The sequence below is a fragment of the Corticium candelabrum genome, chromosome 17, assembly GCF_963422355.1.
Source record: "Corticium candelabrum chromosome 17, ooCorCand1.1, whole genome shotgun sequence".
In the NCBI taxonomy this organism is placed as follows: Eukaryota; Metazoa; Porifera; class Homoscleromorpha; order Homosclerophorida; family Plakinidae; genus Corticium; species Corticium candelabrum.
This window is the reverse complement of record NC_085101.1, coordinates 1,144,369-1,160,796: the sequence shown is the minus strand read 5'-3', so window position 1 is coordinate 1,160,796 and position 16,428 is coordinate 1,144,369. Positions and strand designations below refer to the sequence as shown.

Here is a 16,428-nt window from a genome sequence, read left to right as displayed (position 1 = left end):
CAGTCTCGCGCACACGTGCAGCACCCACGTGGACATTCTAGAAACTTCGTTGCATCATATATCGACAGCTTGTAGTCCGAGTTCTTGCGACTGAGAAATGGTAAGAAATTCGCAGTTGTACAGCATCAACTGCGTAGGTGGAGGATTCTTATGTCGGACACGTGTCCGACATTAAATTTGTACTATTCACTTTGCAGGCAGGAGTGTTGAAGAGATTCATTCCTTTATTCGATCGAGTGCTTGTCGAAAAATTTACTCCGTTGACGGTGAGTTGTTTTGTCCATGGAATTCTGTGTACTGTGTCGCGGTCATATGACGTCCTGTGCAGACGTCCAAAGGAGGTCTACTAATCCCAGAATCCTCTCAAGCCAAAGTTCCACAGGGCGTCGTTGTTGCTGTAGGAGAAGGAGCCAGAAATGACGTATGCAGTAATATATTTTGCAGTAATACAATAGTACTTAATTTACTAGAGAGTAAGTACTAGTAATATATACCGCAATGTCAGTAATTTATGTATTAATATTAATATAGTTAAATATAAATAATTTGCCATATTAGCTAATTAAATTAAAATTAGTTTATTAATTAAAACAAATTTATTTAGAGAAATGTCCCCTTTATGTCACAGTTATGTTGCTTTAGAATGGAACGATACAACCAATGAGTGTTGCAGTTGGTGAAACCGTTCTTCTTCCAGAATGGGGAGGCACTAAGATAGACCTTGATGAGCAGGTAGGTTGTAGAGTAAAAAACTGTTACCAGACGATGTTGATTGTGTTTGTATGTAGGAGTACTTCATATACAAGGAGAGCGAATTCTTAGGAAAGTTCAAGCCAGACAGTTGACTCATTGAGGTTATGGCCATTTCTTCCTGAAGTAGTTATAGTTAGACTGTCAATCTCTTGAACATGATGGCTCTTGTTTTGTTGTAAATGATTCCAATCTTCATCATGTGAGATATATAAGGGCATTAAATTGGCAACATCTGAAGGGATACGGACATTATATGGTCACAAAACAATATTCACATGTTTTAACGATTTATTCTATTTTCTATCAAGTAGTTGGTCATCACACCTTTCTTGCTTTAGTCCCTTCTGCCATGGTAAGTAAACCTTTCCCGAGGTCATCTAGTTTGCCCCTGTTGAGTAAGTCCTGTCCCTGATTTGGACATCTCTAAGATGTTACTTGCACTTGCTTTTAAATTTCACACTTTTACAATCAGTTCAACAGTTCATGCCTTTACATCATGGGTGGTACAACTGAGGTGTCTATATAGGTACAGTAGTACTACCGACAGTTGGCCTTAGCGTTTATAGCGAAGCAGCATTGACTATTGAGTCCATCATGTATGCCCATTATCACCTCAAGATGTCACTGGTACACTGGATAGACACATGCTGCACGTTACAACCACAGACAAAAGTTTACTTTTAAAATTGATATATGCTTTCAAAGTAGAGTCTGTTACTCCTGCCGAAAGAAAAGCCACAAATATTAATAGATGCCTGCAATCAAACTACTCTTCACAGCACTAAGGAATGTCTAATGTTCCTTCCAAAGCAATGGAAAGTCAGATTCAGTATTAACAATAAGCAAAAACCTTTTGAATTTAATTAATTATGTAATCACAGAGGGTGGCAAAGCTTTTTTCAATACCTTCATCACATGAATGGAACATTACATGCCATTATTTAGCAAAACTGAGCAATATACTCTGTTCGCACAGTGTCAATAACGCTAGGACTGGCGTGTTATGTATGAGCTGGCGTGACATTGCCTGAAACGGTACTCAAAAGTAATTCATCCTTAGCAATGAAAAGTGAGCATCCAGCTCACAAGTAGGCACATGACAGTATCGTCATATGGTTGTTATGATACATTTACATACCATCAATATGAACAAACTACACAATACCAGTCATGTCCCAAAACTGCCTATGTTGGCAATGGTTACAGGTTACATCAAAAATTCATCACATAAGAGCTACTATGATTCAAGCCACTCATAACATGCCAATTTATATTGAGCAATAAGCCCATCTTTTAGGTATGACACCGCATCAATCACCACCACTAAACCTGATACAAATAAGTCAAGTTACCCACAGTACATACCTATCCAAACAGAAAGTCTACTTTACACATCGTTATTCATCATCACACAGTGTCTGTGTAGGTTTATCGAGGTGGAGGTGGAGGTGGAGGTGGGCCTCTTCCTCCTGCCGATGTTGGTGGCAGTGGAGGTGCTCCTCTTCCACCCATGGAAGGTGGTGCCGGTGCAGGAACACTAGGCGCAGCATGAGGACTTCTACCTCGGTTAGCTATTATCAACAACAAGCATAAGTACAGTACAGATAACGGGCTAACAAGTCACAGCAGTCGTACAGTGTGGTCAGACCTGATTTATGTTAGGAAGTCGACAAACATCAAAACACTGCTCACTATGTGACTACTAGGAGAATGACCTAATTCATAATTTAGTGACTATCATAACAACCGTCTAACCTTGTGGACCATACAACCTACAAAGACTTATGTGACTGTCTAAACCTACGAGGAGAGGCAGACCATGTATACCTAACAACGTTCTGGTCAAAGCCTGGTAAACACCCACAGCCCTCTACATACTAGCTTGATAGTCCTCTCTAACAGCCTGCTGCTTACCTATTACCCTCGTACTACTCTCTACTAAGTTACAGTTAATATACTTAATCCAGTCAAAATGCTACAAAGTCCCAATAAGTAATCAAAAATCTGGGTATTGTGTTAAGTTGTTGTGAGTATGAATTTCCATAATGACCTTATTTCTAATGCTACAACACTGGTACAGTGTACCATTACAATTAGCAAGGTCCGTGTACTTCACAAATACTTCATCAAATGCATCACTGGCTGATTACATAATTGGTTCCTAATCTACTGTGCAGTAACAAACACTATATATACATGAACCACATCAAATCAGCCAAGCAATACAAAGCAATTTCCCATAACATGCTCCATGCTTGTCACCTTTTTTCAGTGCTGAGGTGTCATGAAATAGTAATGACTTCTTGGCTAGCTCAAATGGTGTAATGTCACACATTTCCCTGCATATTGAGTGTCTGTTCTGTCATCTTCACTTTTAATCTAACAGTTTCACGTGACAACCGTTTACGTTAATACCTAAAACCCAACTGAGTTGCTTCTCATCAACTGCACTGATGTCCAACCTCTTAGATAGTCACCTAACTGTCAGACAATATGTCGGTTCATTGCCTGTCTATCATACCATCTATCTACACAATGCTGACTGTGTCCAGCTTCTCTTCAACAATTCTTTGTTCGCCAATATCATATTTAAAGAGTTTAAGAAAAGAATCTTACCTTTGGCACTTCTTGCTTTGCTAGGATACGTTTTGGGTCCAGCCTCCCATCTATCAGGAGGAGGAAGGTCATCGGAAAATGTGAAGCGAGATTCAAAATCTTCTCCATCTACACAACCAACAACTAGCTTATTCATTCCCACACAAACACTTTGTTAAAACCTTGTGGTCTTCGTCCGCTAGGAACTCCTGATAATCTATGAGGAGCAGGAGGAGCAGACTGTCTAGTTGGAGGCGGCGGTGGTGGAGCAGCCATTGATGGAGGTCCACTTGCTCTAGTTGGAGGTGGTGGAGGTTGCGAAGATCTATTAGGTGGAGGTGGTGGAGCTCCCCTTCCTCCTCCAGTGCTGTTAGCTCTAACAGGCGGTGGTGGAGGTCCCAACACACTGGTTCGTCCTGGAGGAAAAGAAGGGTTGCCTGATGATCTATGTGAGTCAGTAGACATACCGTTAATACCATCATCTACACCATTTTCATCTGTAGATCGCGAATGCAATCTACCCGGAGGTGGAGGTGGAGGGTGTGATCTTCCATGTGGAGGTGGAGGAGGCTGTGACCTGCCTGATGGAGGCGGAGGTGGTTGTGATCTCCCTGGTGGTGGTGGAGGTTGAGATCTTCCCGGCGGTGGTGGAGGCGGCTGTGATCTGCCAGGTGGTGGTGGAGGTGGATGTTGTGAGTGACTGTGTGGTGCCATTTGACCAGTAAAAGCAGGCGGTGGAGGAGGAGGTTGCGCTCGACCAGGAGGTGGGGGTGGCGGATGTCCCGCATTTTCTCTAGGTGGAGATGGAGCAGAGCTATTCCTGGTTGGAGGTGGAGGAGGAGGTTGTGAGCGACCTGGTGGAGGAGGTTGTGAGCGACCTGGTGGAGGAGGTTGTGAGCGACCTGGTGGAGGAGGTGGAGCTCCAGACCTACTTGGAGTTGACGGTAAAGATGGTAATCGTCCTTGTGGTGCAGCCGATGCATTTGTCCTCCCCGGAGGAGGAGGAGGAGGATTAGACCTCATCGGTGGAGGGTTAGATCTTCCAGGCGTAGGAGGTGCTGGGTTAGATCTCGCCGGTGGAGGAGGTACATTACTCCCTCCCAACGGTGGAGGCATAGGGCCACTACTTCTTGGAGCAGGAGGAGCATTGTTTACTTGCCTTGGCTGAAGTTCATGAATAGGATTAGATGGAGGCCTTCCAAATGATGGCGGACCACGAGAACTTGATGAAACTGGTGTTGGTCCATTAGTAGCCGAAGGAGGATGAAACGCTTTATGCCCTAAAATGAACCATAACCCAATAAAATCAGAAACACAATTCACAATATCAAAACATAAGTCCAACAAAGGACCTCATGCACTAAGCAGATCCCTTAACAACACAGATCCATGAACATTTCAATGACTGAAACTACTTTACCTTACCCTACACTCACAACTACTGCTGTCAACATATGTCACACAACTAATGAAGATCAGTTCTTGTACTGATTAATTAAGTACTACATATGACTACCAGACTGCTGCAACAAAAAATACTATATTACCCACAATCTGGTGATTTTAATGTTTATTCCTAGACTGTTATCGCTTGCTTGACAGTCAGAAAGATTGTGTCCAAATCTTTCTAGCCTTACGACTACTTTGCTAAGTGTAGGACTTCCCACAAGAAAGTCAAGAACAACACCTATTTTATAACAACAATTAAGTTAATATACATATTATTAATTTCTATAAAAAAAATAAATGATCAGTTGATATTAACTGCAGCAAGCTTTCTATAACAGTATATAGTGCCTTCTCTTATCTTCTTCTCTTTCTCTTTTTCCTATTAAATGTTTCACAAATCACCTGGAATGTTTGACTATAACCTTTACCTAATAATTGCTAACGCAAGACTCAACTTCAAAACTTTAATTTTATCACAAGAACCGTTAGCTGGCACTAAGTGTAAACATGAATAAAATCCAGGGTTAATTTAAAGTGTGGTAGCGTGGTGGTGCTGCACAATGCTGAGCAACCCTGGCCACATGACCAAGCCTTTTCCCATGTGTTCTACCCAGGGTAGATGTGAAGTACTGCACATTGTATGTACATGTTACGATGTACATATACAGCAAGCAGATGGCGTTAGTGTGCACATATGCAAACAAACACAGAAGACATGTAATAACTGCAGCCTCTTCAGTGTTGACCTGAAAGGCTTCAATAATTAATTAATACACAGTTATAAATCTTATTGTAAAGGTCTTCATATCCAAAGGCACACAGTACATCCTGGTAATGGGCGTGTCTTCTGAAATGCTTGAGAGAACTACTACAGCTAATTGCAAATCATGTGAGAAACTTGCTCTCTGTTATTGTTTGTGTAGCCTCAGCTGGTGGTAGTGTTTGGCCATTTCCATCCACCACATAATAGCCCCATAATGACTATGTCACAATATGAAATACCAAAAAACCTGAGATAGTCTGTAACCAACACATGCCAGTAAGTAGCATCCTACTGTAATCCACTTCTCATAGGTCATATATTACCAGTACTTTGCTCAATAATGCTACACACTACAAAGCAAATATTACATTCTTTATGCCACTGTAAGCATCCTCCACTACTCTATTCCAGATGGTACACGACATGTCAGTGGCGTAACTAGGAAGAGGCAACCAAGGCAACTGTCTCAATCAAAAAAGTAGGCGTAACAGTTCAAAAAATTAGATAGCAAACAAATGGTTATGTGGTCTAGCTCTATTGCATGTTCTTACCTAGAGATCTAAAATATCAACATATTGAACACTCTCAAATGATTTAATAGTACATGTAACGGTAGACTTGATAAGTTGTTCTATAGTCTGTTAGTGTTTGTTGCCGACATCTCAGCTGCTCTGGTCACGTGACTACATCAGTCTTCATGTTGATATCAATAAAACAACTTGGCAAAATTTTAAGGCTACTTACACCTATGCATGTGCTGCTAATTCAACAGAAATCTCTGTACCTCAATATTCAATACCTGAGCTGTCCTGATCCCAATAAAACAGAAGACGACAAGCTCAAGGGTCAAACCAATATTTCCGTATGCCATCATATTAGTACAGAAGTGATTGCATAAGCTGTCACAATATCTACGGCAATGGACTTCCTTTTTATCACTCTATCTGAAAAAGCAAAACCAAAGGAAACAACCAGATTTCCTGGCTGCGTCTATCTCACAAAAGACAAGCTTCCAACTAAAGTGTCACAGCAATGCATTGATTACACAACAAATATCCTATAACCTTCTACACCTAATTTCAACTCTGCTAGTACAGTAATTGATCATTAAAATTATTTAATCACCAAAATCTATACGGACAACAGCTTCCTGCCTCTAGAAACTAACATTGTTGATTCCATACACTTCTTGGCTAATGCAGTATGTCAGTATATAATGTGTTGCTTACAGTGCCATGTAGAGTTACTACCTTTTTTATTCTGATCAGGTAATAGTCTCTTCCGACACCGATCTTGTTGGTCAATGGAGATTAACTAATTTATTTTCTTGTTGGATTTCTTTCTTGCTAAACTTCAAATTTCTCATATTCTCTGCAGTTGCAAACTCTAATCTGCAAGCTGTTTCACGCGATACAAACATTGTCAATGACAGGGAGTTTCATTATTAAAAGATACAGGCTAACTGCAACCATAATATGACAACAAAAAACACGCAAACCTTCCTTTCCGCCTCAAATTTCTGAATTCACAAGTCTAATACCTATGCCCTTAATACACGATGTTCACAACATCTGTAATGTACCATAAGAGAGTCGTCTACGATTGGATAAAAGTAATCAATCATAAAGACTATCGTAATTATCGCTGGCAACACGTAATTACACTTAGCTCAAACAAACTACCATGTGAACAAAAAAAATTACTACTTACTACTGTTGTCTACCAAATATCGCTATACTGATCGAATATAATATCATTTACGGTACCATATAAAGTATTATAGCATATTAGTTATACATGATACCTAGCCTCATTCAAGAACAACATCCTTACATACCTAGTAACATCAAAAGTTACAAATAAGGCAAAAGCAGCACTTCATACCTTCTAGATAATACAACATTCAGACATTATTTAGCACTGACAATAACTGACATAATAAAACCATACTTGCAGAATCCCCTAAGGCTACTAGCTACAGTCACATAGCCTCATATTATGATCACCTCTATTTCTGTAATCTACAATGAGACACTATTGTACAATGTTGACATTCTTCAATGAAATAACATTGTAGAAGAATCTAACTCTTGCCTGACGTTTAATTTAATTATTACAAACATTTACTCACACAATGCCTACAACGTACCTCCTGACGGTCGCGAATTGTCTCTGTCCCTTGCAGATTTGAGTTTCGGCATTCCTCCAGCAAACAGACCTCCCAGACTTCCTCCACCACCTCCCATTCCACTGCCACTTCCAACACTTGCTCCGCCACCAGAACCCATAGTGCCTCCTCCAACGCTCGACTTTGGCTCTACTCCAAACGCCAATTCTACAATCTAACAATACTGGTTCCTACACAGTGTAACTCACTTTCAAGTAATGGTCCACTCTTGTCTACAGTCACCGCCTTTTTCAACCTCGCTCCTTTGTGAATCTGGTCCAGCAGCGCACCTCTTGACTTTCCCTCTTTCTTACTTAGCTGAGGTGGTACTGTATTCGCTTGACTAAACGTCGGTGGAGGAGGGGGCCCCGGAGGGGGCGGCGGCGGTGGAGGCATGCGTGTTGAATCACTGAACTACCGGCGTTACGAGATGTACCTCCGCTTGTTGTAGCAAACGCATGCAGAGTCGACGGCTGTAAAAACGCTAGAACGTACGTTTCACGCTTGAAACTCTCGACCTGCGAGCACAGTAAATGACGAGGTTCCACTTCCTGCTCTATTATACACACACTTGTCTGTTGTCTTCCCGCCCAACAGTTCTATGCGTCTGTTATCTACTTACACCGACTAAGCAAGCCTGCCTCTTTGATATGTTGATGGCACAAACATGCATGTGTGTGACATGAATGAGTCTAGGGGCTCCCATAATTTAACACAACTGTAAACGGTCTTATAATGCGTCTGGTGTGCGAACTGATGCCTACTGAACACTAGAGCGACTGAGATTACCAGCGAGCAAACGGCTTGTGAATACAGACCTTGCCAGGTTGGGTAGGAGCTGTCTTGAACGCTCGGTTGGTAGTTGACGCTCAGCAGTCAAAAGAGTCGTCTAAATTTGTAAACTAAGACGTGGGTCGCTGTTATCGACGAGGTATGAGTCGGAAATACCGTCCTGAAGTGAATAGAAAGTACGCGTGCGCATGAGCAATTGAAAGCCTTGAGTTTCCCGAATATCCTCGCGCGATTAGGAAACTTTTAGATTGCTTTTCCAGAGTTTTGTCTAAGAAGTAGTTGTTTTTTAAGTATGTCTTTGCAAACTACATAGACAGATAAAATGTACGCTTGTCTCCCAGAACGTTGAATTCCGCCTAAAAAATTGACTAGATTCGCCGTAATCGGCAGTCAATAGCTGCAACGGTCCGATGCACTTCAAGGTAGTCCACAGCACCTGACAGTCTCAATTAATTTTTTTGGTTTTAGTTCTGCCAACAGAAACGTTGCGAATAAAACCACAATCGGCGCACGAACAAATTGAGCATGATTGGGACTCGCGAGGCTCTTGAAGAGACTCCCGGATACAGACACACCAACTACAGTGGCACTGTGCTGCAGTCGTTCAAAAGGTAAATTTATTGTCGGTGGTAGTAGTGGTATGCGAAAGCCATTACTTCGTGTCTTCCCACTGTCTATAGTGCGTAGACTGTAGGAACTGATACAATAATTTCGATGCCTATCTCGCGCATGCGTAGCCTCATGTAGCCAGACCTTACTGCACATCGAGTAGCACGCCAGCGGCGCGGTCCCTATGAGCAGAGGTGTGTGTGCTGTGCTGTGTTGACTAATTTTGCCGTGTCCTCATGATCACGTGTAGGAGAGAGCTTGGCTACACAGTGGCGTAGCCAGGATTGCGAACCAGAAGAGTGTTCAACATAACCGATAGATCTAATTTTGAACTTTGCGGATAGACCACCAGTGATCCAAGACAGAGGGTGCTCGAGCACCCTAGACACCCCTCTGGCTACGACATTGTCAGTGCACTACTCGAAACGTCTAGCGATCGAGAATTAGCTGAACTCCTGAGTGTCTTGCAGTACAACTGCACAGGCTTGAGATGTAGACGGATTAGCAGACGATTGACGTCATCCATGTTCGAGCTTTGCGGTGAGCACATTCTCCCAACTTGCACAGGAACAACATATGCTTTCCTGTCAGGCCCCTAAATTGTTGTTTGGCTCTGAATAGGACGTGTTTTTATCTCAGTTTGATATCTACTATTGCCTGACCTTGCACCCAGGGGCGTAGCCAGACATGTTTCGACGTTGCCCGGAAACCCCCAAGAAGGTGGGTGTGTCTACTGCATCGCGTCAGCCCCTCTCCAATTCGCGAAACTGTAGGTCTTTAGAAAAATAAAATACAATGAAGAAACGAGTCACCGTCGTTTGATTTCGTCAAGAGACAGAAGATGAAGCTGAAACAACAGGTAACTCGTTTGTTGCCTGTATTTTGCGCTACTAGGTTATTTGCAGGTCAGTTGTGAAGCATGCATTATGGGCTAGCTGACCTGCACTTAATTCATCAACTAGTAGAGCTCATATCAATCTTTGTCGCAACAGGCCTCGGCAGTCGTTTCCGTTTGTCTTCGGCGTCATCTTCCGTACTTTCTCGACCGACTTGCAGTGAGCAGTCAACCCCTGCTCCCAGTCTAACAATTACCTTGACCTAGGGAGGTACAGTACGTACTAGGTTTGCTCACTCACTGATGAAAGGAAGTACTGGCTGCTCACTTACGCCTTCCGGCCAACTTCCGAATTCAAGTTTCCTAGCAAGAAAGAGTACTGTAAACCAGGTCATTTCAGCATCCATGGTTAAAAGAGTACCCCTGATTGGCCTACTCTCGGATTTTCGATGGGGGCTTCTGTGTGAACTGTGTTCTCTTTGCCAAAGGCCGCTCGTCCCTTGGACAGTTGGTAACAACTCCCATGACATGTTTTACTCGTGCGAAACAAACACTTCAAGAACACTATGTGCAGGCGGCTCACAGAGTAGCAATGGAGGATTCTGCAGCATACATAGGCCAAATGGAGGACGGACATTCGTCTGTTGAGCAGCAGTTGCAAACTCAAGCTTTTGATGTCATTCAGAGAAACAGAGCCATTTTGAGAAGTATTCTCAAAGCAGTCGTATTCTGTGGTAGGCAGAACATTGCTCTAAGAGGTCATCATGAGAACAAGCTTGCAACAGTTGAGGAGTCTAAGCATGTGTGCAATCCTGGGCAAGCACTTCTTCGGTTTGGTATGGATGCTGGTGATCAAATTCTCAGGGAGCATCTTGCAACTGCACCTAGAAATCCGCAATATCATTCTCCAACTATCCAAAATGATTTAATTGCAGCTGCTGGCCAATGGATACAGAAAAAATTGTTCGTGTAGTTAAAGATGCCACGTTCTTAGCAGTATGTGCAGACGAGGCTGCTGATGCGGCCAACAAGGAACAGCTTGCACTCATCATTCGGTTTGTTGATAAATCAGGTCTTGTTCAGGAAGACGTCTTGGAGTTTTTGCATTGTGCTTCTGGCGTTAGTGGCGAGGCAATTGCCCAGAATATACTGTGTGTGCTGGAAAATCACTCCCTTGATGTCAATATTCTAGGTGGACAAGGTTATGACGGAGCGGGGAATATGGCGGGAAAGTATCAAGGAGCCCCTGCTCGCATTCAGCGCAATCGTCCTAAAGCAATTTATGTCCGCTGTGCAGCTCACATCCTCAACCTATGTATCGTTGCTGCTTGCAAGGTGCAGGGGATTCGCAACATGCAAGGCACTTTAGATCAGATATTCCTTTTCTTCAGTTTGTCTCCAAACCAGAACAAGAGCTTCAGGTACATATAAAAGAGCTACATGTAGATCAAGGTCGAAGAACAAAACTGGTTAACACATGTAAAACTCGTTGGGTTGCCAGAATGGAATCTTTCCAAGTTTTTATGGAACTATTGCCTTCGGTAGTCACTACACTGGAAGTTGTCAGCACTGGTCAAGATTGGAATGTAGAGTCATCTACTAAAGCTGCAACTCTTCTGACTTCAATAACGCAGTTCAAGTTTATAATGGCATTAGTAGTAGCACATGCCTGCTTTGGCTTTGTGAAGGGTTTGACAGTTTTCTTGCAAGGCAGATTCCAAGACATCTGCTCCGCCTATGTTGAAGTTGATAGCGTCAAGACTGCTCTGTTTGAAGTAAGAGGAGACATCAATACTTTCCACAAAACATTGTACGCCACTGCAGTTGCTTTGGCGGAGATAATGAATGCTTCATTACCTTCAATTCCACACCGTTGTGCTTGACAGACGTTTAGAAGTAATGTGCCGACCCTAACCCCGGAAGATTACTATAGAAGTGATTTAACAGTTCCATTTCTGGATGAAATGATAGCACATATTAATAGTCGCTTCTCTGAAATTCAGAAGAAGGCGATGATGGCTCTGTCGCTCGTTCCGTCTGTCCTAATGAGTCCAGAGCATGAGCAAAGCACAACGGACCTTGCACACCAGCTTGCCAGAGTTCTACGCAGACGACCTCCCCAACCCATCAACACTTCGGCAGGAGCTACACGTATGGAAGTGGAAGTGGAAGAGCTTTTCAGCTGAGCGACCTTCGTTGCTTTCAAAGTCTCTTTTCCATGCTAATGAGACTATGTTTCCAAACATCTGCCAGTTGTTGAGAATTGTCTCTACCTTGCCAGTCACCAGCTGTGAATGCGAGAGGATCATTAGCGTTCTACGGAGGCTTAAGACATACCTGCGTACAACAATGGCTGAGGAGAGACTGACTGGGTTGGCACTCATGCACGTTGACTATGGCATGGATCGGAATTTAGATGAAATTATTAACATAGTTTCCAGACAACATCCTCGTAGAAAGCTTCTGCAGGATACTTTAGTTAGTGACAAAGAAGGTTCAGAGTAATAGATTATCTTCAGACCAGTTCCATATAGTGCAAATACGTATAACGTTGTTGGAGTCTATGCGTACGCACACTCGCGACCTAATACTGGCTAGTGACTGTTAAATATTTAAGTTAGAGGACAAATCATTAAGAAAAGCTAAATTCACCGGCGATCCACCCATTGCAGGCGTGGCTATTGCCGTATCAAATCCGGAAACCCCCTTTCCATATTTTGGGTCATTCCTGGCTGCGCCCCTGGCACCGTCACGACGTGAAGCACGTCATCGTTGGTACAACCAGCTGCACCGAACGCAGGAACTTTATTTACTATCAGAGCAGCTGGAACCTTTACCCATGCTTCTTCTAGGTAAAATTGAACTAGATTACGTTAAGTACTTGTCAACGCGCGCTACGCAGCAATCGATTTTCTTTGCAAAGGGTAAAATAGCGTTTTAGCACTTCAATCGTGCCCTCTCATCGGTTTTGGTTGTCGTTTTCTTTGTTGAACGGCTAGTTCGTTCAAGCGACAGCCTTTACACATTCTAGTGCACGGAGACGTGGTTGTAGGAGAAATGACTCAGAATTGCCATCAAGCACTCTAGGCGAGCGTTCTGCGTTCTGCGTTCTGCTTTCTGCAGCGTTTCAGATAAGTGAATTTAGTCAACTGCAGTTATTTGAAACGTAGAGCTGTTGCTGAGAAGGTAGGAAGGCAAGAAATGGGTGTCCCACGATTGTGCCCGTTACCACGGGCGTTTGACTGACTGTAACTCATATCTTGGCTGACATGCAGGGTAACAACTCGATTTGTAGGTAAAGAGTTGTTCATTAGCGATATATAAGTAACTAGGCTGAAGGATGCGTGTGTGCAGTCTATACGCTACTGTCCGGTGCAATGCGTTTGTCCGATGAACGGGGTATGCAAGGCTCCGTACAGTTTTCAATCTCACTCTAAGCAGAGGAGAGGCACAATGGTCTCTTTTGGTGTGCTCACTTGCAACTTGGATACCTACATTTAGGATGTGTTAGGGACTGCGTTCAAAAACGGATAACTGAGAACTCGCGTCTGGAATATGATGGTGTTCGAGGAACGGGGCCGCGCTCTAGTGTAGCCATTTGCAATCCTACTACATCATAGAAATTACAGCGCCGGATCCACGAATTTAGCAGTTATTTATAGCATTACTAATTTTCTCTTTTCTAATGAAATTATATAAAATTATATGAAATTATTGAACCACGGCTATTGGAAAAGAGGGGGTTTCAACCCCTGAACCGCCCTCTGGATCCGGCCCTGAATTAGGTATCGTAATTTGCAAAATATGCCGGAGTCCCGCCGTGCACGGACTCGTAGCGCGCTTCTCTTGTGCAAGTAGGAGATTGATGACCTGGGTGAATCATTATCGAACCTCGTGTTTCGCAGCGTCTGTCAGTAGAGCGTAACTCTACTACGGAGTTATGGTTTGGGTACGCGAGACTCTAGTTTATCATCACAACACGTCTCCTAGCTCATCAAGCTCTTGCATGGTTGATATTTAAGACTTTAATTCCTTCATAGACCAGCACAGAACTAGATGGCAATTTGATGCTTACACTTCGACTCGTGAAAGCAGGTGTGATCACGCAACTTCGGATGGAAGGTAAACATAAACCAGCTGAATATAGTTTTCGTTAGAGGAGGTTGACTCCACTCCGTGAGCCGGCGCGCGCGTTGTGTAGTGTAAGTGTATCTAGATAAATATAGATTGCATGACGTATGAGACCGGCACGGCACATACGGGTAACCGGTATTGAAATGACTGGGTAGTCTTGGGATTTAGCGGCTAGTTTACATGTTATGAAAATGTTGTGTTGAGCAATATAACGCGTCTAATCAACTACGTGGACACGACTCAGTCTCCCCACAGCACATGGTGTCAGGAATCTAGACAGAAGTTTCAGTCGTCAGAAGTTAATTGTTGGAGTAGCTACGGAACTACGGAGTAACAAGCGTGAGTATGTCCACAGCTCAACTAATACGCTCCAGAACCATTCGACTTTGTGAAACCGGAAAGCTAGCTGGATCAAGTGGCGACGCCGTTTCGAGCGCTAGCGACAAGCGTCAAAGGTAATTGAGAAGTCTGGAGAAACGCAGGTTATAATTATAGTACGCCAATTTACAGCAAGGGCGATCAAGCCGAAGATATACTGGTATGGCATTTGGACTAACCGAAGATGAACTAAAGAATTACGGCATGGTTTTGGCAAAATTTGACGGTTATTTTGTTTAAAAACGAAACGTCATATGCGAGAGACCGTTGTTCAATCAACGAATACAAGCAGCAGAAGAAGCCGTAGACGATTTCATAACCGTAGTGGAACACTGCGAATACGCGGAGCTCTCTAAGAGACGAAATGATTCGGGACAGGTTAGTAGTCGGAATCCGAGATGCGAAGCTCGCCGAACAATTGCAACTGGACCCCGAAGTCACCTTAGAAAGAGCAGTTAGCAGAATACAGCAACCAGTCGTAATGAGCGAACATTCAAAGTCGAATAGCCCAGATACACAAATGGATAGAATTTTGGAAGAAACCAAACCAAGTTTGCCTTCGAAGCAGCACGAACGAGATAAGTGTACGAGATGTAGCAAATTTCCAAAACATAGTAGAAAAGACTGCAAAGCAAGAGATGCTAAATGTAGGAATTGTGGAAAGATCGGTCACTGCTATTACGTTTGCAAAACAAGCAAAACTCATACTTTCACAAGTCAAGAATGATTCAGATACAGAATGGCCGTATCTAGAATGTATTACCGCAGACATACATGTACTCACAACTAGGTGTCAAAATTGACATGTGGATCCTTGGTGGGTGACGCTTCAGGTAGACGGAATCCCGTTTGAGATTTAAACTAGATACAGGAGCAGATGTAACTGCGATTCCGTATACACTATTCACGACCAGATTTAAGAAACGGTTATAGAGAAGAGTGACAACTGTTTGAAAGAAGGGGGCTAGTTCAAAAGGTGAATGAAGAGTTGAGAAGAATGGGAAAAGAAGGCATTTATATAATAGAAAAAGTGGAAGGTCCAACTGACTGGTGTGCAGGCATAGTTCCTGTTCTCAAATCAAACAATAGATTCAGAATTTGTGTGGATCTAACAAAATTGGAGTACGGCGAGAACGCCATATCGTATAAGATGAAATGTTGGCGGGGAATTTATTTTGGCGGATTGGCGGATTTTTCAGCGACCTCCACTATAAAATCTGCCATTAATTTGGCGTCCGGAATATGTTGACGTCATCAGGCACGTGGATCAGTAAGATAGTAGGTAATCCTTGCTTGCCGTCTGTTGTGCCTATGCAGTAGTTGGAGACCATGCAGTAAGTTAGGGAAATGTGAGCCACGCGAACACAGCTGTCAATCACAAACACATCAAGATCACTTATGGTAAGACATGTATCAGTTACCAAACAACGAACGATGTTCATCCGCCAAATAGAATCCGCCAATATTCTTTTTCTCAATTTCTTAGCAAAGTGCCAAAATAATTTCCCGCCAATGTTTCATCTTATACGGTATTATGCTAAGTGTTGAAGAGTCTTTAGCGAGTTTGAGGAATGCCAAACCAATATCTTCACTCGATTAGACGCCAACGCTGGTTATTGGCAAATTCAGTTATCGCCTCGAAGTACCAAATTGACTTTCATTACTCCAATGGTAAGATATTTCTTCAATGGAATCACTTTGGCGCCTGAGATTTTTCAAAAGGTGATATCTCAAATTCTGGAAGGCCTAAAAGAAGTCGTGTGTCAAACGGACGACATTCTAGTTTCAGGAGCCAGATCACGATCTAAGACTGATGGCGGTTTTAGATATATATTACAAGCTGAAGGAGTAATGTTAAACAAAGAAATATGTCATTTTGCCCATGAAGTAAATAGAGATAGTGTGCGGGGGTGGGGAGTAGGCGTTCCCTGTAGCACCCCTATTTGCCGCCAT

At 42.9% G+C, this 16,428-nt stretch overlaps 3 protein-coding genes across 5 annotated transcripts; 2 read left to right on the top strand and 1 right to left on the bottom strand.

Moving 5' to 3' along the window:
• Positions 1-4: 4 nt before the first annotated feature.
• Positions 5-933, top strand: LOC134193456 (10 kDa heat shock protein, mitochondrial-like). The gene is made up of 5 exons (XM_062662285.1): positions 5-100; positions 198-266; positions 329-421; positions 643-732; positions 789-933. Exons 1-5 carry the CDS (start codon positions 98-100, stop codon positions 843-845), a joined length of 312 nt encoding a protein of 103 aa, XP_062518269.1. The 5' UTR covers positions 5-97; the 3' UTR covers positions 846-933.
• Positions 934-1,856: 923 nt separating this feature from the next.
• LOC134192986 (basic salivary proline-rich protein 1-like) lies at positions 1,857-8,692 on the bottom strand. 3 transcript variants are annotated; one of them, XM_062661748.1, is made up of 7 exons: positions 8,546-8,692; positions 7,937-8,245; positions 7,710-7,877; positions 3,531-4,628; positions 3,370-3,477; positions 2,145-2,324; positions 1,857-2,082 (listed from the first exon to the last, which is right to left on the bottom strand). In XM_062661748.1, the coding sequence occupies exons 2-6, from the start codon at positions 8,121-8,123 to the stop codon at positions 2,182-2,184; spliced, it is 1,704 nt and encodes a 567-aa protein (XP_062517732.1). In that variant the 5' UTR covers positions 8,124-8,245; positions 8,546-8,692; the 3' UTR covers positions 1,857-2,082; positions 2,145-2,181. The 3 variants fall into 3 exon arrangements, with proteins under 3 accessions (XP_062517732.1, XP_062517733.1, XP_062517731.1); XM_062661749.1 differs by having other exon boundaries at positions 1,857-2,324; positions 3,531-3,764; positions 3,825-4,628; XM_062661747.1 differs by having other exon boundaries at positions 1,857-2,324.
• A 2,216-nt stretch (positions 8,693-10,908) lies between these two features.
• On the top strand, positions 10,909-12,468 carry LOC134193502 (52 kDa repressor of the inhibitor of the protein kinase-like). The gene is made up of 4 exons (XM_062662329.1): positions 10,909-11,384; positions 11,465-11,738; positions 11,850-11,998; positions 12,054-12,468. The coding sequence occupies exons 1-4, from the start codon at positions 10,909-10,911 to the stop codon at positions 12,466-12,468; spliced, it is 1,314 nt and encodes a 437-aa protein (XP_062518313.1).
• The last annotated feature ends 3,960 nt before the right edge of the window (positions 12,469-16,428 follow it).